General features: G+C 42.8%; 1 protein-coding gene across 3 annotated transcripts in view; it reads left to right on the top strand.

The window, feature by feature from the left end:
- The first annotated feature begins 308 nt into the window (after nucleotides 1-308).
- Nucleotides 309-25,465, top strand: part of KCNU1 (potassium calcium-activated channel subfamily U member 1) — a 94,483-nt gene continuing 69,326 nt past the window's right edge. For all 3 annotated transcript variants that reach the window (XM_045003297.1, XM_045003296.1, XM_045003298.1), the window contains exons 1-14: nucleotides 309-512; nucleotides 1,924-2,049; nucleotides 3,161-3,222; nucleotides 6,794-6,878; nucleotides 8,400-8,511; nucleotides 8,837-8,912; nucleotides 9,274-9,349; nucleotides 10,472-10,642; nucleotides 12,277-12,368; nucleotides 14,105-14,215; nucleotides 15,848-15,953; nucleotides 20,926-21,008; nucleotides 22,103-22,172; nucleotides 23,008-23,163. In XM_045003297.1, the coding sequence (XP_044859232.1) occupies nucleotides 342-512; nucleotides 1,924-2,049; nucleotides 3,161-3,222; nucleotides 6,794-6,878; nucleotides 8,400-8,511; nucleotides 8,837-8,912; nucleotides 9,274-9,349; nucleotides 10,472-10,642; nucleotides 12,277-12,368; nucleotides 14,105-14,215; nucleotides 15,848-15,953; nucleotides 20,926-21,008; nucleotides 22,103-22,172; nucleotides 23,008-23,163 (1,497 nt within the window). In that variant the 5' untranslated portion in view covers nucleotides 309-341. The remainder of the gene's footprint in view (nucleotides 513-1,923; nucleotides 2,050-3,160; nucleotides 3,223-6,793; nucleotides 6,879-8,399; nucleotides 8,512-8,836; nucleotides 8,913-9,273; nucleotides 9,350-10,471; nucleotides 10,643-12,276; nucleotides 12,369-14,104; nucleotides 14,216-15,847; nucleotides 15,954-20,925; nucleotides 21,009-22,102; nucleotides 22,173-23,007; nucleotides 23,164-25,465) is intronic.

The raw sequence follows: 25,465 nt of genomic DNA, 5'->3' as shown, positions 1-25,465 counted from the left end.
TGACAAAGAGTCCTGTGGCACCTTAGAGACTAACAGACGTATTGGAGCATAAGCATAAGCTTTCGTGGGTGAATACCCACTTTGTCAGATGCATGTACTACAATGTGTTATGACTGCAAAGAAAAATACACCAGTATCCCTAATAATAAGAGATAGCCCAAATTAAAAAAGCCCTGAATCCATCTTTTTTGCATCTCCACCTCTTCTCTTCCTGTAACAGCAGTGACATCACAGTGCTGCATGTTGATAACGATGTCACAATGATACTACAAAAGCATGGTGTGTCTTAGAATGTCACAGAGAGCAGTGGAGGAAGCTGAGAAAGAAGCAGGCAGAGGGAAATGACTAGTACTAACCTGCATGAGGACAGAACCTTCTGTACAAAATACGTGCAATTGGCTTTTATCCTCTCCTCTTTGTCAATTTTCTTAGGAGGTCTGTTCCTCATAGTAGCTGCCAGGGTAGCCAAATATGCTTACAAGTTCATCTCAAAGTGCATTCTCAGCACAAAGGTAAATACAAAGTCTTCTTGAAGTAGTGCATGTTTGGGTGCTGACATGGGAAAATCTACATTTTGGAAGTCTTGGGCCTTTTAAATTTGGCTACAAAAGAAAAGGGAAAGGAAACTAATAGACAATCAGACCTAAAATGCAAGTGTCTGAATATTGTGGTGGGAAGAGATGCTCACAGTTTTCTACCCACAGAATAAATCCGCATTGGGTATATGTTCTACTAATTAATAGCCATACCTATAGGACAAGAAAGAAGCCCGCAAATGTGGTAAGCTAATCACAGTTAGCTGATGCTGCAAGGACAATGAAAGCCCCAGTCCTGGGTCATGTTGGGGTCACATATAAGGGAAAAACAAAGGGGTGAATCTTGCAGGTCACATTAAAACAACAACCGAGAGCTGGGATATTCCAAGGCATACGTGAGAGCAATGTTTAAATGATCCAGAGTTCATAGATTGAATTCATTCCTGGTGCAAGCAGGAGTGACATCTCACAAACCCCATAGAAGATGTGCTGGCTTACTCCAGGGTGAATTTGACCCAGTTTCCTCCAGTCCAAGGCTACAAATGGCCATAACATAAGGGTTGTTGACATATGTCATCCATGAGAGCATAAAATACTCCATCATCAGACAGGCCACTGGTCCAGGCAGTCCTGTATCCTATCCCAAACAGAGACCCAAACAGAAAGGCAAGCAAACCTAGCATAATGGATCTGGTCAAATGCACAGTGCTATGTACGGCGAGTAAAATGTCTTTTCCATTCCCTGCAGGCAGTCAACTGATATCTTGAATCATGAAGTTTGATTACTCTGGAATACTGTTTAACTCACATTTAAGTTGTACAGTTATATGGCTTATTGATGGTGATAAACCTATGTGGCTGTTTGCCGGAAGAATACTTTCACTGCTTTCTTTTCAGAATAGTGTGTGTGCATATGAGCATTTGTGTGTATGTGTTCTGTGTGTTTGCGCTCAGGTGAATATCTGTGGGTTTGGGTTTGTGTGTTATGGGGTTGGTCTGTGGGGGTTTGATTTTCTTCTGACAATTTGTTTTCATTAGATGCCAATCAGTTATTAATTGACTATTTGGTCATGTGACTACCATGCGGCAGAGGACAAAATAACCTATATGCTGTTGTGATGTGACAGTGGGATTCTGTCGCGTCTGTCCAGCATGACTTCTAGCAAAGTGAATCTCAGGACAGCTCCTGCCACCTCATCCAAGGAAATTCTTCCTGTTAGCTCACCTGGGAGAGCTGCAGACTAGGCACCATATAGGTTTTCTTTCTAGTCTGGCGTATTGTACTGGATGCATGTTGCAGGATCCCATTCAGTGGCTTTCACGATCCTAGCAAGCCATGTAAACTCTGGTACTTCCTAGGGTCCCAAACTATTTGTGTCTCTCTTAGGGGGAGCACAAACAACGTGCTCAGTGGCTGCCCAAAATGAGGCAAATTTCAATTCGCTGGAAAGGAGCCTTCCTGGAGTCAGTGGAGATGATGCTGTCAGCTCAAACATGTGTGGGGCGTGTGCTGGTAAGTGGATTGGTTAGCAGGGTTTTGTCCCCTGCTAGGGATGATAAGGCCTGTCAAACAATCTTCTGAGACTCTTTAAGCAAAGTGAAAGCCCATTGGTGGTGCTCCAGCGAACCACACACAACAATTCACCCTGTTCCTCTAACCAGACATGATTGGGGTGGTAGGGTAATCTGAAAAGTCTCCCTAAGCAGAAGAAATACAAAATGAAATGATAGATATTCACAGCCCTGGGGTCACTCCAGGTCAGGATGGAGGCAGATTGCTGGGTCAGGTTGCACAGTCACTCTATCCTGTGGATAATCAAAGGGACTCAGTCCTCATGACCCATTGGGTGCTTGCCCCCTTAACCAAGACTGCAAGTACAGGGGCCAACTATAACAGCAATTTATTTATTTAATGTCACTCGACTAGACTGAAAGTACCTTCTCCTTCCATCAAAGAGTAATGATCTCTGTTCACTAATGCAGATGATGATGACTGTAGTAGAAATGCCTGTAAATGAAGTTATTCCGAATTAATAAACAGAGAAACTTGCATCTACCCAGTTTTTTAATGTACACAGATCCCTGGATGTACCTGGGACTTTATTGCAGAGTGTTGCGTAGATGCATACTGCTTTACATAAACATGAAAGAAAACACCTCTCTCTCCCAGGACGCTTACAAGCTAAGTCAAATAATCATTATGAACTAGACAAAATCAGGCACAAATCTGGACCATATAATACTGGGAAGAAGATCCATCAACAGTCACCCTTCATTTCCCCAAGTGCTGGGTCAAATTACTGCCACTTGTCATCAGAACTTATTGCCAAACTTATCTGTCCTTCCTCTGTGTATTAGGTATTGGTAAATTGGCATAATACATTAGATTTTACTGCAGCTATGTCGATTAACAACATCTGAGCATCTGTTGCGACTGATCTAAATTAAAAACCATTTCCTACCTTTGTCACAGAGCTCAGATAACTGATTATTTGTTTCCTGACATTCTTCCCAAAGTCACAGATAAATTCCACAGGGGATACTCTAGCTGTGTTTTTGGAATCTATGTCAGTTTCAGACAGGCAAGTAACATGACATCTCCTGCTTGATGCCTATGTTTTTAGGTGATACTGGTGTTCCTACTGAGTATTGGATCCCTCATCATTTACTTTATCAACTGTGCCTTGTAAGTAGAATCTAGGCATTTATCCAAAATGTTTATTGCTTCCTTATACATGGGAACAAGCTGTAGAAGCCCAAAATGATATATGTTCTTAAAGGGTGGTCTTGTGTCTACAAACACAGGCAAAAGGAGCCTAAGAGAGTTGCATACCCAGCTCCTATTAAATTTCAATGGGAGTTGCATGCCTAACTCCCTTAGGCTCATTTGGAAATGACAGCCTTATTTTAAGGAGGAAGTGGCCTTATAGTTAAAATCCAAAAATGGGACCCAGGAGTCTTGGGTTCAATTGTTAAGTCTGCCAAAGACTTCCTTTGTGGCCTTTGCTGTGTCACTTAGGTCCAGATTTTCAAATCAGTTCCCACCTAGGTAGGGTGATCAGATGTCCCGATTTTATAGGGACAGTCCCGATTTTTTTTCTTATACACTTGCTATCTGGTCACCCTACACCTAAATAAAGTGGCCAGATTCTCCAAAGTACGGTGCTCAGCATCCTGGAGCTCTCACCTGGGCTTCTGGAAATCACTTCTGATCATGTGACCTCGTTTTTGGGGACTGAGTATTTTTTAACCTCTGACTCTGAAACTCTCTCTGCCTTAGTTCCCTTGCTGCAAAACAGGGATAGTGATATTTCCCTGCCTCACAGGGTTGTTGTAAGAATAAATTTATTAACACCCATGAACTGCTCAGATGCTAAGGTGAGGAGGGGGCATATAAATAACTAGATAGATAATAGATTCTCTTATAGCAAACTCCAAATCAAGTTGGCTCCAATTAAGAGTTAAATTATCTTTTTTTCCCAACTGCTGGTGCAGCAAAGTCAAATAATATCAAGCTGACAAAATCCAGCGGCTTCTCCCATCATCCACAGCAATAAAGAAGATAGCTGATGATTCTACTGATGATGCATCAGGCAGAATAGAATCCATCTAGTTTCTGCACAGCTGCATTTGATTGGAATTGCTAATAAGAGTGAATCCCATTTGTGTCCATAAAAATCAACAGATCTGATGTTGAGAAAGAAGGGACTATGTTTACATGCAGTTGTTGTTCTGAGAACAAGACAGTATAGAAATGTAATTGTGTTCTTTGTGACATGCTCTGGTCTAAAAAGTCAGGTAGTGATAATATCCTCTTTGATTTATCCCATTGAAACTGATCAATGAGAAGGTTATTATTCTAAAGAAGACCCACACAACAGAGTGCATGATGTTCCTGGGCAAAAGGGGAAAGAAAATGGGCTATATTTAAAATTAAATGTTTGTAATTACATGGTAGTTACACTGTAGTTACAATAGCTAATTACCACTTATTCATGTCACCAGAAGTTAACTACATTACAGAATTACACTTTATCATCTCTTTGATTTCATACTTAATATGTGGATTTTTAGCTTTCAGGAACATTCATTATATTATATTTACACAATAATCACCCACTCAGTCATATAGTTAAACTTCCAGTTTTGCAAATTTAGTAATAATTAGAGGTGCAAGAAAGCATAACTAAAATGTAATTACACTGTAATTGCAGTATAAATACACTCACTGAATTATATAATGTAACCAGAAAAGGAAAACATTCCATGAACATTCTTCTGCTCAAATTTCCTTAAACTGAATTCTTTTTTCTTTTCCCCTCGTGGAGCTAAATTTTTTTTCAAACAATCTTGGGGCCAGATCTCCATGTGCTCAACACCCACAATTGGGGCCAGATTTTCAAAGGAGCTCAGCACTCAGTAGCTCACATTCTGACACTTATGGCCAGATTTTCAAAGGAGCTCAGCACCCAATATGTTGAACTCTTTTGAAAATCTGGCCTCTTATTTCGGTGCCCAAATGGGAGTTGAGATCTTTTTGAAAATCTGACCTTTGTAAACAATTTGACAGAAATAAAATAACTAGACTGAGTAGGAAACCTACTGTGGCCTCCAGCAATCTTCACCCAAATACATATATTTTACAGGAAGTGCTCAGGGGTAAAAAATATATTAGTATGTAAAGCCTTGTGATCAATTTAATATGCCACAGCAGTGTTTCTTTTCTCAACACTTTATTTAGACTGCTGCACAATACTGGGAAAATAAAATGGAATGTTAAAACAAAATAAATAAAATATAAAAGCTTTGGAACAAACTGAAGTGAGTTCAAACAGCAAGGGTAAACCTCAGAAGCAGAATTATACATCAAGTGCAATCCAATATTGTGTTTAATCCCAAGACATCAGAAACCTGCCAAACAGTTAGGAGTAGCTACAGAGGGAAAAGAGTTTCTTTTCAATAAACAAACAAGTACTTACTCTTATTTATATCCTATTCTCTCCATGAGAAAGTATATTAAGTTTTTACACTGGTTGACCTATAAGGCCAGGTTAGCTGGCCAGATCTCTCCAACTAAGAATGCCCCTAACATAGAAGCGTCTTCAGCTGGTGCACAGCCAGCTCCTAAGGCAGCCCTCACAGCAAACTCTGGCATAGGTGGCATGCCAGAGATAGCAGGTGTGAGAATCTAGTGCTCTCTCAGGGTGAAATCCTGTCCCCACTGAAGTCAATGGCAGCTTTCCCATTGACTTCAGTGGGGCTATGATTTCACACTAGGGGCATGTCTATACTGCATGTGAAGGTGTGATTGCATCATACATAAGCATACCCCCGGCTAGCTTTAAGCTAGTTAGAGTGAGTAACAACTGGCAGTTCAGGCTTCAGTCCAGGCTAACTGCCTAAATTCAAGTCTGCCGAGGAGCCAGGGTATGTATTTGGTTTGCTAGCCCACACTGAAGTCTGTGCTTTCATGTCTTCACAACTCCTGTTATCTGCACTAGCTAGATTAAAGCTAGCACAGGTATGTCTACCCATGACAAAATCACACCTTTGCTTGCAGTGTAGACATACCCTACAAATAAGTGTCTAATAAAATACTATGTAAATATATGAAAATTAAGATGTCCAATAAATTTGCCTGATTCAAAAAAAAAATTAATCTAACTCACTATTAGTTTATACATCCCAACTCACTGAGAAAGCAGAGATTTAAATTGTTTGGTGTGTTCTTAACCTATAGTTTGGGAAAATTCCACAACCAAAATAAAAGCCAGATCAATGGCCATTGCAGGTTTCTGTATTGGATATAATGGATGTTGGATCAGGACCTAAATGTGTAAATGGGACAATGACATCATGGAGGTACACACACATTTCAACTTTGTTTGTGTTAGATTCTGCCAGTGCCTCTCTTACATGGTGGCACTACAGAAAGAGTATGGATTAGAATAGGGGACTCCAAATCTTGGGTCCCATTCCCAGCTCTGCCACTGATTTCATGTGTGAACTTGGGCAAATCACTTAATCCCCCTGTGTCTCATTTTGGGTCTGATCCAAAGCCCACTGAGGTGAATGGACAGACTTATTGACTTTAATATGCTTTGGATCAGGCTGTGAATCATCACAAATATGGAGAAATAATCCCTAATTCATAAGCATCTTGCAAGAGTTTAATAAATTAGTTAGTCAAGCGTTTGGAGATTCTTGCATGAAAAGAGCAATATCAATGCAAATAATGATGACTTTTCCTCCCTTAGCCCCGTAGAGCACTACTTCACAGACCACACCCTTTCTATAGATATGAGCTTCAATGCATTCTTCCTCTTCTATTTTGGATTACGGGTAAGGGCACTTTACAATCAAGCTGAGTTAAAATAATAAGTACTTGGAAATCATGTGACAGCATGAAGGAACATGAAAGGAATATTTCTCCTCTCACCACAATATGAAGCAGGAATCAACTCAACGGAAATCAATGGGATTACACCAGTATGGAACTGGCATGAGATCAGAATCATGTCTCAAATTCCAATATGTAAGCGAGACTGGACATTTCTGATAGCAAGAGGGAATACGTCCTAATACCAGGGGCATCATTACAAAAGGCTAGGTTTTGATATCCTTCATCACATAGTATGACACAGTATGTGACATTACTCCACACTAACCCCAATAGTGAAGTAAGGCATTATTTGCCATGAGCAAGGTTATCAGAATCTCTCCCCAGCATTAACAGCTATGGTGGAATGATGGTCTGACTGTTATGTTACTGTACTGGGTATCAGGATCTGGGTTCAGTTCCTAACTTTGCCGCAGACTCCCTCAGTGAGCTTAGGCAAGTCATTTCACTGCTCTGTAAGATGAGGATAAAAATACTTCCCTACCTCCACGGGTGTTGCAAACTAAGTGTCGTTAGAGTTTGTGAGGCTCAGGTACCATGGTGATGGGGAGGGGCCATATCAGTGCTAAGATAGATGTATCCCCTTTGTGAACCATGTTGCTGCCAATTAGGAACATAGGATTTGCCATACTGGTTCGGACCATTGGTGGCAGTGAGCAAAACCTGATGTTTCAGAAAAAAGTGAATACTTTCTTAATGCACCAGACTGACTGTTCATTAAAGAAACTTCCCTCCTGTCCTGGCAGCAATGTCTGTGCTCTGAAGCATGAGATCTGATTGCCTTAGCTTAGCTTTTGTAGCCAAGGTACAAATGTTACCAAGGCTCATAAGAATTTTCTGTCTTTCCATTTTTTAATCTGTTTTTTTACCCCAGCCTGATAAATTCTTAAACCCTTTTGAAGCTCCCACTGTGAACAATGTGTTCCTTGCCCCTAATCCTCAGACCATCTAGTCAATTAGCTAGATTTCGCCTCCATTCTCCCTTGCATGGAGTGGATCATAGTGTGCATTTGTTAAGATACCATTGGCTGCACTGATGTGAAATGCCCTTTTGTCTTAGTTTTTGGCATTAGAACTCTGGCAAAGTTTTTAGAAAATAGGATTTTCCTTCTGACAGATTTGGGTAACAATGGCTGTGGGTTTTGCCAACCATTGGATTTGCTAGTTCAGTGTCATCGGCACTTAGATTCTATGAGAAAAAAAAGATGGGTAACTAGATGTCAGTGGAGATATGGTTCATTACTATGACTGTGAGATGATGGACCAAATCCTCTTATTGTAACTCCATTCTCCACTGAAGTCAGTGCAGTTCAGCTACACTAGGGATTAAGTTGCCCCAAGCTGCCCAACTTTAAAACAAACTGGGAAACGTTCATTGGGTACCCACAGAAGCCTCATTTCTGCTCTGTTGTGCTTCAGTCTCACACTGTTCTCATGCTCCTTGACTTTGCCTGTTTCTGTAGTTCATGGCAGCAAATAACAAGCTGAGATTCTGGCTCGAGCTCAATTCCATTGTGGATTTCTTCACCATCCCTCCAATTTGTGTTGCCTACTATTTAAAGAGGAACTGGCTTGGTAAGTAGGACTTGGAGATCTAGTTCCCCATTATTGTTATTTCACATCTTGTTCCCAGGATTATTTTACTATGCAGAGGTGAAGGTGATTTATAGGTATGGGAATTTCAGTCCTTATAGTTTTGTATAATACAAGCCCTGTCTTGAGGGCTTAAGTTGAACTCAAGAGGCGCATGGTCCTGGAGCCAAGTTTGATATGACATTGGCTACCGATGAAAACAGAAGTGTGCATGTGTGCTTACACGCTTACACGCACGCACGCACACAGAGACATTGTTGCTAGACATTGCTTTTCTCTGTCCTTTTCCTTTGTTGTTTTCCTGCAGGTCTGCGGTTTTTGCGAGCACTCAGATTGTTAGAACTTCCCAAAATATTGCAGTTTCTCAAGATCACCAGGACTAGGTAAGTCAAAGTCTGGTCAAGTGATGTCTGCCATGTATCATTGTCTCCTGGCTCCTGTATTTTGACTGGTTTAGGAAATGGAGAAAGTGGGTGTAATTCATTGCTGGACAATTCTGATCCAGGATTCCATGTGGATCCGTGTATTGCATCTGGCCTCTGACCCTGAATCTGAACTGCACAAACTATCCTATATCCAACTTTGTGGCTTTGGCTGATCTATTAAGAAGGAAGAAGGAAAATCAAAAATATTATGCCCAGTAGGAGGTCTCTTGCAAGAGGTAGATGGAGTCATGCAGGCAGTTGAAATTGTAACATAACGTATGCAATGTCTTTAATGAGCTTTTCCCCCTCCTGTCCTCAGTAATTCAATCAAGCTGTCCAAATTGTTAGCTGCAGTTCTCAGCACCTGGCTCACAGCTGCAGGATTTATTCACTTGGTATGTACAGTTAGTTCCACATCCTTCCTGGATAGCCATAAAACAGTGCTTAGGCATTTTCTCTTTGTACATTTTGCTGGGGAAATGTAGACGTTTACTGGGGAGAGATGAGACAGAAGTAGATATTGGTCTGAAAGACCACTGTAAGGGTCTGTGTATACTATAGAGATTGGACCAGCATAGCTACAAAGCCGTATCTATGCCAGCATAACCCCATAGGGTAGACAGCCTACATCAGTGGAAGGGTAGGAACACTGCCTCCCCAAATGATGGTAGCAACGTTAATGGAATATAGTACAAACAGGGAAGCAGTTTCTTCTTAGCTGCACAGTGACAAGCTGTTCCTAGGCAGGGAACAAGGGTGAGGTGGATTCAGAAATTAGTCACCCAAAGGAGTAGGGGACCGTTAGACATCAGCTCAAATCCCTAATGCAGACATGTTGTACCTGAGCCAAGCAGAATTTACACCAACACAACTTGCTTAGGTGTGTGACCAGATTAATCTGCACTGGGGCAAGCCCCATTTTGCACTGCTGTCACATATCTGCATCATAGGGTGACCAGATGTCCTGATTTTATAGGGACAGTCCTGATTTTTCGGTCTTTTTCTTATATAGGCTCCTATTACACCCCCACCCCATCCCGATTTTTCACACTTGCTGTCTGGTTACCCTACTGCATCGGGGGTTACATGGGTTTAGCTATGTGGATGTAGCTACAACAGGGCAAATTTCATTTATGTTCTTTCCGGCAAAGAGGTTCCCCAACCCTAGCTTACAGGGCAGATGAAAGTGAGGGAGGTAAGCCCTATTATATAATTATATATTGGAACAGAGCAGTTGGCAACTCATCCAACTGGGAAATCAATGGCAAGGGATTATTATGACTCTTGCTAGGAAATAAGCAGCAGATCCTATAGCAACAAAAATGCTTGTTTCATTCATGGGAAAATAAAGAGAGAGAGACAGCAGCAAGATTTGCCACTCAACCAAACCTTTTCAAAAGGCATTGACTCTTTCAGAATGCACTGAAATGTATCCATGACACACTCATTAATTAGAGATGGACCTGAACTAAAATCTTGGATTCAAACCCTTTCCTACCCTTTTATAATTCCGGCAGGTGGAGAATAGTGGAGATCCTTGGGTCCACCATCAAAATTCCCAGTCCCTGAGCTATTTTGACTGTTTATACTTGACAATGGTGACCATGTCAACAGTTGGCTTTGGCGATGTTGTGACTAAAACGTCCTTGGGTCGTATTTTCATGATTTTCTTCATCATCGCTGGTTTGGTAAGAAACCATTATCTCCTTTCCACAAGTGGCCAGTTCTCTGGAGTTTAATGCAATGACAAGACGTTTAGTTGATTTGAATGCCAACACCAAAGCTCAGGGTTCAGCATTTCTACTGTGATAGATGTTGGCATGACTAGCAGTAGAGCAGGGAACTGCATTCACTTGCCTTTCTCACCATACAAGAACCAGGGGACATTCAATGAAATCCAAAGTTGGCAAATATAAAATGGCTAAAAATAAATATTTTTTTCTGAACAATGAACAATTAGTCGGTGGAACTTACTGCCACAAGGTATCGTAGAGGCCATGAGCTTAGGAGGATTAAAAAAGGGATGGATATATATCTATTAAGAAGGATACCCAGGATTTTAATAGCAAAAAAATTGCAAGTGTTTAATATATTAACCCTCATGCTTCAGGGCACAAGCTTTGACTAATCAGAGTTAGGAAAATATCTTATCTATTTATATGTCACTCATAACTGTTGTATCTGATCACCTCATAATCACTAATGAATTGAATCCAACAACAGCCCTATGAGGTAGGGGACTACTATCCCCATTTTAAAGATGAAGAATTGAGGCATAATGGCAGATTAAGTGATTTGCTCAAGGTCACATAGGGAGGTTATGGGTGAGGAGGGACTAGAACATAGGTCATCTGACTCCCAGTTATATACCTTATCCTCTAGATCATCCTTCCATCACTATAGTAGGCATCTGGAGGGTGTGTGTCTGTGTGGGGAAGTTGCCCCCTCTCATAACTGCCTACTGCAGGGTTTCTTGTACTTCTCTTTGAAGCAACTTGTATTGGCCAGTGTCAGAGCTAGGATACTGAACTAGATTGACCCCTGAAATAAGCAAGAAAATTCCTGTATCGCACATGTACCCAATGGGCATTGCCCCAGTCTTTATGATGACTATAGGATGATCAAGCCTTATTGTGAGCTTCTATAGTGACTCACAATTTAGGGCCTGAAATTTAACATGGGTGAGGTGTTCACTCCACACCACGCCTGAAGGGGTTAACGTGGCTCAGAAGAGTACTAATTAACTTAGTAGGCTGCACATAGGGGGAGACTTAGGCTTCCCTGACAAGCATTAATTGCAGATGGAGTCCGTCTGGGCAGCAGTTGATGGAGGCTTGTATAAAATCAGGAAGAGAGAGCCGAAGGGGGTTACAGCGTGGAGGTGTAACATTCACTCTCTGGGCCTAGTGACAAGAGAAGGCGGAAGCCCTGGGATTCTGACCCTGACAGAAAGGTTTACCCAAAGCGGGGGTGGAGAAGAAAGCTGCAGAAGGAGGGCCTGGGTCTCCTAGCCACTGGGGAAGTGCAACAGTCTTGAATTGGGGAGACTGCCTGGAATGGCAGCTGGTCTGGTGAGACTTTGTTACTCCAGAAAGGGAAAACTGTACAGTGGTCTGGCCAGAGGGCCAAGCCATGAAGCGGAAGCACTGCAGCTTCTAGAGAGCAAGAGGGGTCATGGCATGAGTGACCAAAGTAAGTGGGTGTCAGAATGGACAGAGCTAATCCCCAGACATAGCCACAAGGGGATGCAACGAGTAGTACCTTTGGACAATGGGAAAAGTAGAGATGGCTCTAAGTAGGATTGCATTTCTTGACACTCTAGGTCTTGTTTGCAAATTTTATCCCTGAAATTGTGGATATCGTTGGTGGCAATCAACAATACCGAGATTCGTATGAGGTAGTGAGAGGAAGAAAGTAAGTGTGATTGTTTATATTGTCTTTGCAAAACAAAGAGAAGCTTACTAGTTAGGTTACAGATTAGATCAGAGGAAATAAGGAACGATTTGAATCTTCACAAAATAACTTGAGCCAAAGCCTGAAACTTTCTATCTTTCCACCCATCCGTCTTGGCCCTCATCACCAAAGTATCTGAATGCACATCTAGTCAACAACAGCTGTCTTCAGAATGAGTTTTATTTCTAAGGATATATCTATACATACAGCGCTGCAGCGTGCAGTTGTACTAATACAGCCACACTGCTGCAGTGCATGTGGTGAAGACGCTCTATGCTGATGGGAGAGAGCTCTCCTGTTGGCATAAAAAACCCACCTCCTCAAGCGGAAGAAGCTACGTCAGTGGGAGAAGCTCTCCTGACAACATAACACTGTGCCCACAAGTGCTTATGTCAGTGTAATTTGTGTCACTTGGGGATGGTTTATTCACACACCTGAGCACTGTAAGTTATGCCAACATAGGCGGTAGTGTAGAAATAGCCTAAGAAGAAAGGAAGTCTAAATTACAGATAGACGAGTCCTATCATTTCAATTAGCCCATCCCTTTCAAACAAAGCAGGATTGTTCCCGTATATTCTTCAGTGCTTAGTCCATTCTATTTTTCAGTAAAATCAGTTGACATTTTGCAAATTTCAGCGAAAAATGTCATTGAAATTTAAAATATCAACAAAAATGGGGGGATGATGTCAGTAGGTCAACATTTTCAGAGTTTGAGGTTTTTTTATTTTTAATTAAAAAAAAATAAAAGGAAATATGTCCCTTAATTTGCCTTGACCTGTTTGTCAGCCAACTCTGTTTTTCAGTGACTCAAGTGATGGAGCTCCCACCATTTCCTTGGGGGAGTATCCCACTGTATTAAAGAAATCACTTGTAACATTTTCTCTCTGATATTAATTTTAAATTATTTTTGGCTTAATTTTATCTCATCACTCCTAGTTATACATTCATAGACTGAGAGATTTAAATGCTAAAAGGCACCAGTGAGATCATCTTTTCCAACCTCCAGCATGGCATAGAATTTTATCCAGTAACCTTGTATCAAGCCCATAACTTGTGGTTGAACTAGATCATCTCTTTCAGAAAGGCATCTCTTCTTGATTTAAAGGTTTGAATTGACGAGAGTCCACTATATATCCTTTGGTAAATTGTTGCAATGATGAACTACCCTCACTGTTAAAAATGTACATCTTATTTCCAGTTCAGAATTGTCAAGCTTCAACTTCCAGTTATTTGGATTTTGTTATGCCTTTGTCTACTTGACTAAAAAATCCTTTACTACCTGATATCTTGTCCCTGTGTATGCACCTACAGACTCTGATTAAGTCACCTCTTAAACTTTTCTTCAGTATCCCCCAAACTCTTCCTAAATTAGTCCTTTTTCCCTTTGGTGTCCTCACTATTTGAATACTTGTAAAGGGTTATATATCCCCCTTGTTTACCAAATAACCCTTCTAACCTACAGGATCACGATATATGGAATCACAATCACAACTACAGATACAAACAAAAAGGCTTCCACACAACTTGAGTTTCAACTTTGTTGCCATATTTACCCAGGACCACACTCTGTTTGGAACTCTATATAGCGCACAGAGACATCTAGTGGCTAATTAATTGTTACACACAATGCCATGCTTATAATAAGCACTCCACAGGTTTCAAACATAACAGAGAGTTCTCTGAATCTCTTTCTGTAGGTACATTGTTGTTTGCGGTGATATCACTCTGGAGAGTGTGACAGCTTTCTTAAGAAACTTCCTGGCCCAGGACACGAGAGATATTTGCACTGAGATTGTCTTTCTGGGAGAGTAAGTATTCCCACTAAACATTTCAAAGTCACTTCCTAAGCACAGTTGTTTGGGGGAGCTAGAGGATACTTCTCTTGCCTGGTGGCTTTGGGCAAGGGAAGTCACACTGTGTAACTAATGGGAAATAAGAGCAGAGAGTCATGTGAGACCTTCCCACCTTGGGAAGCTTTATGATAAAATCTTCTCTGTGATAAATGTTTAATGAGAATAAAAATGTTCTCCTTTTTGAGTGTATCTTGCATTTTGGACTCACTCTATATAAGACTCTATGACCCACCCAAGGATCTCTTGGAGCTATCTGGCAGAGGGCACAGGGGTAAATAAGGGTTACAGGGTCTGGTATCTACTTATTGTCAGAGAATATCATTTAATTTCTCTAGTGAAAGTCTATGTCACACTGCTCATCATAATCACAAAGACATGTTTGTATGGAAAATATGTGAGGAGTTATGTATATACAATAAAATATATTCTCTAGGTCTGTAAAGACAGGTCACCAAAAGGTGATCCATATATTCCTGTCTCTCAGGGGGAGGAGACATTTATCTCTCTTTGACTGGCCATGTGCAAATTAAGTATTGCCTGGTTCCCAATGGATTCCCATTTACAGTCTGAGGTGATTTTGACTCTGGAGCACTGATGAGACTGGCGCTGGGGTAATGCATGCAGTTCTGGCACCCACATTTTGCAGGGGATGTTGAAGAATTGGACAGGATGTGGAAAAAAGTCACAAAAATTATTAGAGGACTGGAAAAAATACCTTACAGTGAAAGACTTAAAGAGCTCAATCTGTTTATCTTCTCAAAAAGAAGATTGAGAGGTGATTAGATTAGTGTTCATATATCATCCTGGGGAGCAAGTACAGTGTACTAAAGGGGTCTTTAATCTAGTGGAGAAAAGCATAATAAGAACCAGTGGCTGGAATTTAAAGCCAGACACTTTCAAATTAGAAATGAGGCATAATTTTTTATAGTGAGGATGATTAACCACTGGAACAAACTACTAAGGGAAGTGGTGGATTTTTCATCCCTTGTTTTCAAATCAAGACTGGATGCTTTTCTTGGCCTTAGCCAAACATAAATTTTTGGGCTGAATACAGGGGTAATGGCTTGAAATTCTCTGGCTTGTGTACAGGATGATCTAGATGATCTCAACTTCCCTTCTGGTCTTAAAATCTATTATTCTGCAAGGGAAGGTTGGGTCACGTCTCTTGTATTTGGAGTAATAGTAAATGAGAGTGTGGAAATGAGTTAGGAAAATAACTGAGTTTAAGGGAAGGAGGTGACCTGAAGTGCACAGGGAGGAGAGAATTGGACCCATGGTTCCACCAGGATGCAGATTACAGGATCAGGGCTTTAGCAAGTCTTGCTTTCTGCTTCTCATGCAGTACCACTATGCTGCAGAGTGCGGCTGCACTCATTTTAATGGAATCGTACTTCTTTAAATTCCATGACACTTAGGCTGCATAAAACTTAAATTATGTGCCTTCACTGATCTGCCAGTGTCCCTTTTAAGCAGATTTTTAAAACGGCACATAAACAAAGGAAATTTTTTTTCGGGGGAAGGGTCAAGAACATTGTTATTAGGGGCTGATCAGACTTTTTCTTCTGTTCTGAATTTTTTATCATGTAGAACTCTTCCTAGTCTGGAGCTGGAAACTGTATTCAAATGCTATTCTGCCTATACCACTTTCTTCCATGGCTCTGCACTGAACTATAAAGATCTGAAGAGAGTTGCGGTAAGACCCCCTTTTTTCCATCCACCATTTTCTTTCAGGAGTCACAGTGTTGAAAATCCAGGCTCCAGCTGAGCTCCATCCACCCAAATGGTTAAATTCTGCCACTACTAGCATTGATTAGAACCTTATTCAAGCACTCCCATGTATTTCAATGGAACAATTGAGTAAGGTGAAACTCAGCGTGAACAAGGATACAAGAATCTAATCCTAAAAATTTGAGTTTAATGGATTAAGACTTGGAAAGATGGAAAATGAAAATAAATGACAAAAACGATTTGGGACCAATTGGCCTTAAAATAAACATATAAAATGGTTCTAATTGTTGTGTATTTGGTTGTCATGGGTTTTGTTACTATGGCAACTGAGTTAGACTATTGAGGGATAGCTCAGCCGGTTTCAACCGGCTGAGTGAGCTCTCTGTTTCTGTAAATAAAATGGAGGTTTTGGTTAGCTGTCTGCTCTCTGGCCTCAAGTGATTGCTTCCTACACCGGCTGCCCCAAGGATATAACACTGGCGACGAGGGTGGGATCCTGGTGCTGCTCCAGTAACAGAAGGAAGTAGAAGTCAAGGTAAAGACCAAACAAAGAAAAAAAGCTGCTTGTTTGCACTGACTGTGAAAGTGAAACTAAAAATCATGGCTACTCTGACCAGGCCCCTGGAGCTTTTTGATGAGAATACAGAGCAGTGGCATGTGTATACTGAGCGTTTTGAGCTTTTTGGTATTGCAAATGACATTACAGAAGCGAAGAAGGTGCCAATATTCTTAACTGTTGTAGGGGCTAAAACCTACTCTCTGCTACGCAGCTTACTACACCCTGTTAAGCCTGAGACTAAATCTTACAGTGACATTGTGGAAATCCTGGGGTCTCATTTCTCCCCAAAACCACTGGTAATTGTTGAAAGATATAGGTTCCACAAAAGAGACCAAAAGGAAGATGAAACAGTTGTACAATTTGTAGCCATTTTAAAAAAGCTAGCAGAACACTGTGAATTTAAAGAGATGTTAAATGATGCCCTGCGTGACAGGTTAGTGTGTGGCCTCTGCAGTGAAGCTATACGGAAGCGCCTACTGACAGAGGCTCAGCTTACATTACAGAAGGCTGTTGATATTGCTGTCTCCATGGAACTGGCTACAAGGGAGGCACAATACATCGGTGCATCCCCTAGGGTGCAAAAAGTGTCACAAGAACTGACCCACAAAACGGTGCAGAGTCAAGAATGTTACCGCTGTGGTAAGCTGGGTCACCAGGCATCAGAATGCTGGTGTAAGGACCTGGTGTGTCGACACTGTGGCAAAAAGGGACACATTGAGTATGCCTGTAAACAAAAGAAAAAGAGGCCTGTGGTCTGGCCGACAAAAAGAGGAACCTTGCATACCCTAGAGCAGACCCAGGATGATCAAGGTGACACCTCCTCACAAGAGGAAGTGCCACTGCATGTTTTGTCTTTGGCAGCGGGCTCACATGAATACTGGGTAACCCCCTTATTGGAGGGCAAACCTATACGCATGGAACTAGACACCGGTGCAGCTGTCTCGCTGGTTCCTGAGACTGTGTATAAGGAAAAGCTACAGCATCTTCCGCTTAAGGCAACAAAAACTGTTCTGAAGACGTATACAGGTGAAGCTGTGCCCATGTTGGGCACTATTGATGTTAAGGTGGAGCTCAATGGACAGGCGGCTAAATTGCCACTGTTTGTGGTGAGAGGTGACTACCTAGCCTTAATGGGTAGGTCTTGGCTTGGGAAGATTCAGCTGAACTGGGCAGAAGTGCACCGGATGACTAAAGAAGAAACCAGTCTAACCCCTATACTAAGGAAACATGCTGCTGTTTTTGGAGATGATTTGGGAAGTATGAAGGGAATCACTGTGACATTGAACATTAAACCTGGTAGTCCACCAAAATATCTGAAAGCCCGAACTGTGCCATATGCCATCAGGCCAAAAGTTGAAGCAGACCTGGAGCGCCTGGTCACCAATGGAGTCCTAATACCAGTTACCCATAGCTCATGGGCCACTCCTATCGTTCCAATAGTGAAGAAAGATGGCTCTCTCCGGATTTGCGGTGATTTTAAAGTCACTGTCAACCCAGTGTTGTGTGCAGAGCAATACCCGCTTCCCTGCATCGATGACCTCTTCGCAGGCCTGGCTGGGGGACAAAAGTTCAGTAAGATTGATCTGAGTCAAGCATATTTACAGATGCACGTCGATGAAAAGTCCCAAGAGCTGTTGACTATTGTGACTCATAAGGGGCTTTATCGATACTGTCGCCTACCCTTCGGAATCACATCGGCTCCCGCCCTGTTCCAGAGGGCTATGGACCAGATCTTGTGTGGCTTGTCAGGAGTTCAGTGCTATCTGTATGATATCCTGGTCACTGGAAGAAATGAAGAGGATCACTTAAAGAATTTAGAGGCTACCCTACAAAGACTGGAAGAGTATGGCCTACGAGTTCGCAAAGACAAGTGTGAATTCTTCAAGCCCTCTGTTGAATATTTGGGACACATCATCGATTCTGCAGGTCTTCATAAGGCCTCTGCAAAAGTTAAAGCTATTGTGGAGGCTCCCCCACCTCGAAATGTAAGCCAGCTACGCTCATTTCTAGGACTACTGAACTATTATGGAAAGTTCATCTCACAGTTAGCCACACTGCTAAAACCACTTCATGAGCTCCTTGGGCAGAACAAGGCCTGGAAGTGGACTGAAGCCTGTGATGTTGCATTTAACAAAGCTAAGGATGCATTGTTAAATTCTGAAGTTCTAACGCACTTTGATCCATCCTTACCCCTGCAATTGGCCTGCGATGCTTCCCCTTATGGAGTGGGAGCGGTCGTGTCACACATTATGCCTTCGGGAGAAGAAAGACCTATTGCTTTTGCTTCACGCACTCTAAGCAAAGCAGAAACTAACTACGCCCAAATCGAACGTGAGGCATTAGGAATTGTTTTTGGAATACACAGGCATTCCCCCATTAGCTGCTAGTCGTATGCAACATTGGGCATTGATACTTTCTGCACACACATATGAAATCAAATATCGGAAATCCACTCTGCACGGCAATGCAGATGGCCTCTCAAGGTTGCCTTTACCGGTCAAACATCAAGATAGTGCCCAAAAGGAAATCTTCTACTTTGAACAGGTAGAGAATACACCCATCACTGCTACTCAGATAAAGAAGGCAACCCGCGTTGACCCAGTATTATCCCAAGTTATGGACCTGGTGATGCATGGAAAATCTCGACAAACCTCTCCGGTCTCACTCGACCTTGTTCCCTACATGTCCAGGCGGACGGAGTTATCGGTCCAATCTGGTTGTTTGTTGTGGGGGAGGCGTGTCATTATTCCACCACCCCTGAGATCACAGATGTTAGAACAGCTACATTCCGGTCACTGTGGAATAGTGCGCATGAAGGAAATTGCACGAAGCTATTTTTGGTGGCCTAGATTGGACAGTGCTATTGAAGAGAAGGCAAAAGCTTGTATGTCATGTCAGAGTGTAAGAAATGCACCCCAGTGGGCACCCCTACACCCATGGGACTGGCCTGAAAACCCGTGGCAACGTATTCACGTTGACTTTGCTGGCCCCCTTGAAGGAAGCATGTTCTTGGTGGCAGTAGATGCCCATTCTAAATGGCCAGAAGTCTCTATAATGCAGTCCACTACTGCAGAGAGTACTATCCAAAAACTACGAGGACTCTTTAGTCGTTTTGGTCTGCCAGAACAACTTGTGAGCGACAACGGACCGCAGTTCATCTCTCAGGAGTTTCAAAATTTTATGAAGGCAAATGGGATACACCACATCATGTCAGCACCATATCATCCGTCCACCAACGGATTAGCTGAAAGATTTGTGCAGACAATGAAAAACGCTTTGAAATCAGCAAAGGGACAACACTCCATTCAAAAGCGTCTGGATACCTTCTTACTTTCCTATAGAAACACACCTCATGCTACGACCCAGGCTTCCCCAGCCTTTCTAATGATGGGACGACAGCTGCGCACTTGCTTTGATCTGCTGAAACCTTCTGAACCCAGACAAACTGTGCAACATCAGCAGCAATATCAAGTAATCAGACGGGCACCCAGAGCAAAAGACCGAACCTTTAGCCCAGGGCAGCCAGTTTTGGCTCGGAATTATACTTCCAGAGCTAAATGGGTCCCGGCCACAGTCATCACTCAAACAGGACCTGTTTCCTATACAGTCTGGACTGCAGAGAATCTTACCTGGCGGCGACATGTAGATCAGCTGTTGCCAGGTCATGCCAGTCTTCAGGACCCATCTGCAGTTGAGGGGTCTGACTTCACCCCTCCTGGTGAGACACCGAATCATGAGTCACCTGTTCCTGACTGTTCTCCTCCATTACTGCCGGCAGCTGAGATACCCCTTTGCCCAGCACGAGCTGATACCACCTCCTCACCTATTCGTGCTGCGGACCCTGAGCCCCTAGTACTTTCGGGTGCAACAACACCAGAAGTTCGCCGTAATCCACCTAGAGACAGAAGGCCTCCTCATCGGCTGGATCTTTAGTTAGGGCGAACCCACGGTTATGGGGCAAAATAATCCCCAGGGTTTAGCCGGGAATGGAGGCAGTCTACCCTCCTTCTCTAGTTTAGTGTGTGTTTTATTTAGGGGATGTTCTTATTAGGGGGGGGAGGAATATGTTGTGTATTTGGTTGTCATGGGTTTTGTTACTATGGCAACTGAGTTAGACTATTAAGGGATAGCTCAGCCGGTTTCAACCGGCTGAGTGAGCTCTCTGTTTCTGTAAATAAAATGGAGGTTTTGGTTAGCTGTCTGCTCTCTGGCCTCAAGTGATTGCTTCCTACACCGGCTGCCCCAAGGATATAACACTAATAAATGTAGCATTTTTTGGAAAGTAGAGATTCTTGACAGTAAGTCAGCTAAACACAGGGGATTATTGTACTTCATGTGGAATCAAACTCTGAATCTGCTTTTCTCTCCTGAGAAACAGATGGGATCTGCAGATGCTTGTCTGATCCTAGCAGACACTTGCTCTTCGGACCCTTATGTTGAAGACACCTCCAATATCATGAGGTAGGGTGAGATCCTCCAGCATTGTCTTTCTGTATCTGGGTGATATTAGCACCTGCAAATGCAATGAGCAGACCCAGGAAGGAGCAGAATGTATTTACCCTATCACAAGTTTCTCTGCAAGCAGAACCCTAACATCACCTTTTGTGTCAGAGGACCAAGGATGCGGACAGCTCTCTAACCTCCCAAACCCCACAGTGGATGATGTTTTTGCTCTCTCTCCCTCATGAATACTGTTGCAGCTCTCAAGGGGACAGGTGCCTTTATCCTGAGGAAACAGTCCTGCACTCTCAGGTGGCCTACCTTAGGCACTGATTAGGCTAAGTCAGTACTTGTATGTGAGAGTCCTAGAGTGCCTGTAGATGCTGAATTATCTGGTGCTAGTGATTCAATAGGTGTGTTGCTCCTCTTCAGAATCATTACAGAAGTACTGTTCTGGCCCAAATTCCAAGCTAGATAATTATTTACGTTTTGTGTTTGTACAGCACCTAGCACAGTGGGGTCCTGGTCCAGGACTGGGGCTCCTCAGTGCTACTGCAATACAAATAAATCATAGAATACTTGCTACCTCCTTGAATCCCCCCCCTGCAGCTCTCAATGGATACAGATCTGATCAGGGGTGCTGGAACTATGGGTGCTGGAGGTGTGGCAGCACCCCCTGGCTTGAAGTGGTTCTCATCATATACAGGGTTTGCAGTTTTGTTCAGTGGCTCTCAGAAACAATCCCCTCCCCCCCGGTATGATTGTTCCAATGTCCAATGTTCCAATGGGTATGGTTCTCCAGTTCTTGTCTGATAACATTGTCAGGCACCCTTTCATTTCACACCAGAGGTGGCTGCATTTCAATGGGGAGTGAAGTGCCTCCCCCGCTATAGATGGAATATCAATTTGTTGCATTTGTAAAAAATCATTTGTGGGAAAGGCACAATGGGAAAGTACTATATGAATTATTGTTCTCCCTAAGCCCACCTTCTCTCCCACCACCAGACATTCCCCTCTTGCTACGCTGTGCAGTTACCACTGTGATGAGGCTATGAAACCTGAGGGCATTTCGCCCAGACAAAGCACATTAACCAACAGGTATATTTTTCACGCAGGGCGCTGTCTGTCAAGAATCACTATCCAAAGACGAGAGTCATTATACAGATAATCCAGTCTCATAAAAAGGTAGCCCAGTAGCTTTGTCAGTCTAATCTTATTCCTTTAGTGCTACTAATCATGGGTGAAAGACTGGCCCCACTGAAATCAATGGGTAAATTCCTATTGACTTCTGTAAGACCAGGATTTCACCCCATAGATCTTCCTCCTTCCATTACTACCATATCAAGTATGTCTGTTAATGTTACTAAATGATAATAACTGAATCTTCTTCTCTCGTGCACATTGTGTGCCATCAAAGGGGCATTGCTAGATTTTTTGTTTTAAAAATATATGTTTAGGTTTTAACTCTGCATTGTGTGCTGTCCCCATCAGAAGCGTTGCTCAGCTGGCAGAGATTTATTTTTGCTTTCCAGCAAAGCTTCAAGTATTAGTTATAGCAAGATATGGGGGACCAAACTAGAGGGACAGTTAGTCTGATCCACTGTGGCAAGGTGTGGGATCCCTACTGGGCTAGATTTCAGAACGATAGGAGCTAGACCAGGATTTTCAAAAATAGTGATTTTTTTGGTGCCTCGATGTTTTGGTGGCCCATGTGAGACCTCTTAAAGCTGCCTGATTTTCAGAAAGTGTTTAGCTCCTTTAAGGTTTTCAGGTAGGGCACCTAAACCAAGTGGCACCCAAAATCTCTAGCCCCTTTTAAAAACTTTGGCCTAGAGCTGTTCACAATCTTCATTACTGGTTTTGTAAACATTTTTAGAACATTGTTATTTTGAAAATTTCAATAACTATTTTTTTCAAAATTAAAAAATGGAGACAGAAAAGACAGTTTTTATTTTATAGGAACATCATGTACCTGCCTGTCTTGACCCTCACTTGTTTTCACTATCTTATCCTGAGACAGGTATACCTGGCAAACATCCCCAGCTGGGACTGGAGTAGAGGAGACAGCATCATCTGTTTGTCTGAACTAAAACTAGGCTTCATAGCACAGAGTTGCTTGGTCCCAGGCTTGTCCACACTCCTAAGAAGCCTGTTCATTAGGCAAAAGAGTACCAAGGTAAGCCCTTCACTTGTCCAAATAATGTGACTGACCACTGCAGGATCTTATCTGACAAGCATGTATCCCTCATTTTAGTGGAAGCTGTGCCTGGGTATTTTCAGGCTTATCTTGATTAAACTGGGACTTAATTTGGCAGGGGAGACTAGCTAATCTAATAGGCTATTTTTATTTAACACTTGAATGTAGTACCACAGGTTTGCAATAATGCTTTACAGCATGATTAAAGGTATGGATCCTGATTCTCCTCTCAAGCCAGTGTAGCTTTGCTGACTTCAGTGGAATTACTCCTGATTTGAACTGATTGATGTAAATGAGGTGGGAGTCAGTCCCGGGGTAGGTTTTCCATCCTGTGTAGTTAATACCCTACTTCTCACGGTTTAGGATCTCTCTGTGTGCATTAATTTCCCGTCTTTGTTTTATTCTTACAGAGTTAGGCTATGTCTACGCTATGGGTGCCGTAGTAAGGCTTCCTGCCATGATGGAAGGGTTTTTTTCATTGCTGTAGATAATTCTCCTCTCCAAGTGAAGGCAATTAAGTTGATGGGAGTATTCTTCCATTGACCTAGTTGTGTCTACACGGTACACCATGGGTTAGGGTAAGCATAGCTACGGTGCTTAGAAGTGTGAACTTTTCATACCCCTGAGCACCGTAGCTCTGTGTTTTAAGTGTGTTTTAAGTGTTGACCAAGGCTTAGGGCTTGTCTGCACAGCCTGGCAGTTCAGACAACAGGGGAATGGAAAGCAGTGTGCACCAAAGCATTCTAGTATAACTCCCCCAATTGCACACTTTGGGTGTGAACTAAAAGGTAAACAGGACTACATTAATGCGAAGTGGGAACCTTTTAGTTCATGCCCACAGCATCCACATGGGGGAGATACGGCACAGCACTTTGGTGCACACCGCAATTCATACCCCTGAAGTCTAAGCTGCTGGGCAGTGTAGACATAACCTTAGATTCAGCCTTTACAGAGGGACAGAACAAGGCCACTGAACCACTTACACCCTCCAAATAGAATTTAATTGGGGCTTAAGTGTGCACAGGACTTAGGTACTATCATTCTGCAAAAGAGTGAATACTAATATACTCTCCCTTTCCTGATCTGTCCCTATTAAAGAAGAAAAATTAGCAAGTAAGATATTAACTTTTCAGTACACAAAATTGCTCGCAATTCTTAAAAGAGACCTTAACCCTGATCTGTTTATTTATGACACGCCCCCCAAATCGCAGACAGTGGGGGAAACACACTGGCGGTGATTTCCTTATAGAACTTTAAAATAAACAGATTAACAAAACACATGCACTATTACATATACTACTAAGTATGTAAACAACAAGATATTTGACATTTAAGAACACTTTTTAACCATTTGACCGGACATACTTGGCAACGTACTTGCCCATCTCCTCCCAGTGGAAGGACTTCCCCAACCTGTCCTTGGTTCTGTTTACCTCAGAATGACCACTGGGATGTCATGGCCCAAGCTTAAGAGCTTGTCCCGGTACTTAGTTGGAACTACCAACTGTTTTTGAGGATGCTGGCCTTTCTGGTGTCCACCAGAAAGAATCTTTTTATATAAAAGTCCTTGTTCTACAACAAACTGGGATTGATTAGAAGAGCTGAGAGGCGGTGGGTTGCTCCGTGCCGCCACCCAAGCTTTCTTAAGGCTGTCATCGGCTTCCTGCTCAGTCTGGAACTGTTCCCTTGAGGCTGGAGACACCAGTTCCTCCGTAGACTGTGGACTTGGGCTTGATCCCTCTGGAAGCGATGTAGGTGATGAGGTTGTTTTCGTTGACTGTGGACCGCTTTCCGCTGGTGCACTAGGTGTTATTTCAGGCTCCGGCAGAGCCTCTTGGGTAGGGTTGTCTGCTGCTTCTGCCAGTTCAGGCCCGTTGGCGCCCTCTGGCGGTGGAGTTGCAAGCGCTGGCGTCAGTACTGGCGCTGGTTCTGCCGTTGGTTGCTTTTTCAGTTCCGGTCCTGGGACTGGATGTATTATGGCTGCTGTAGTTGTTGGCATGAGATTCGGTTCCACCACCTTTGTCTGGGTGTCTGGTAACACAGACGGGGCCCTGGTGGACGGCTCAGGAACAGGGATGGGAGTGGAAGCTTGTTTGGCCTGACTGCGGGTGACCACTCCCCCCCCCTCTTGGCCAGCTCCACATGGTTGGCCAAGTCTTCCCCCAGTAGCATGGGGATGGAATAACTGTCATAGACAGCAAAAGTCCACTTTCCTGACCAGCCCTTGTACTGGTCTTCAGGGATGCTGTACCCATGGCAGGTCCTTTTAAAAATTTTTAAG

Source organism: Mauremys mutica, chromosome 2 (genome assembly GCF_020497125.1).
Source record: "Mauremys mutica isolate MM-2020 ecotype Southern chromosome 2, ASM2049712v1, whole genome shotgun sequence".
NCBI lineage: Eukaryota > Metazoa > Chordata > Testudines > Geoemydidae > Mauremys > Mauremys mutica.
The sequence above is the reverse complement of the archived record's forward strand: the minus strand, read 5'-3'. Positions and strand labels throughout refer to the sequence as shown.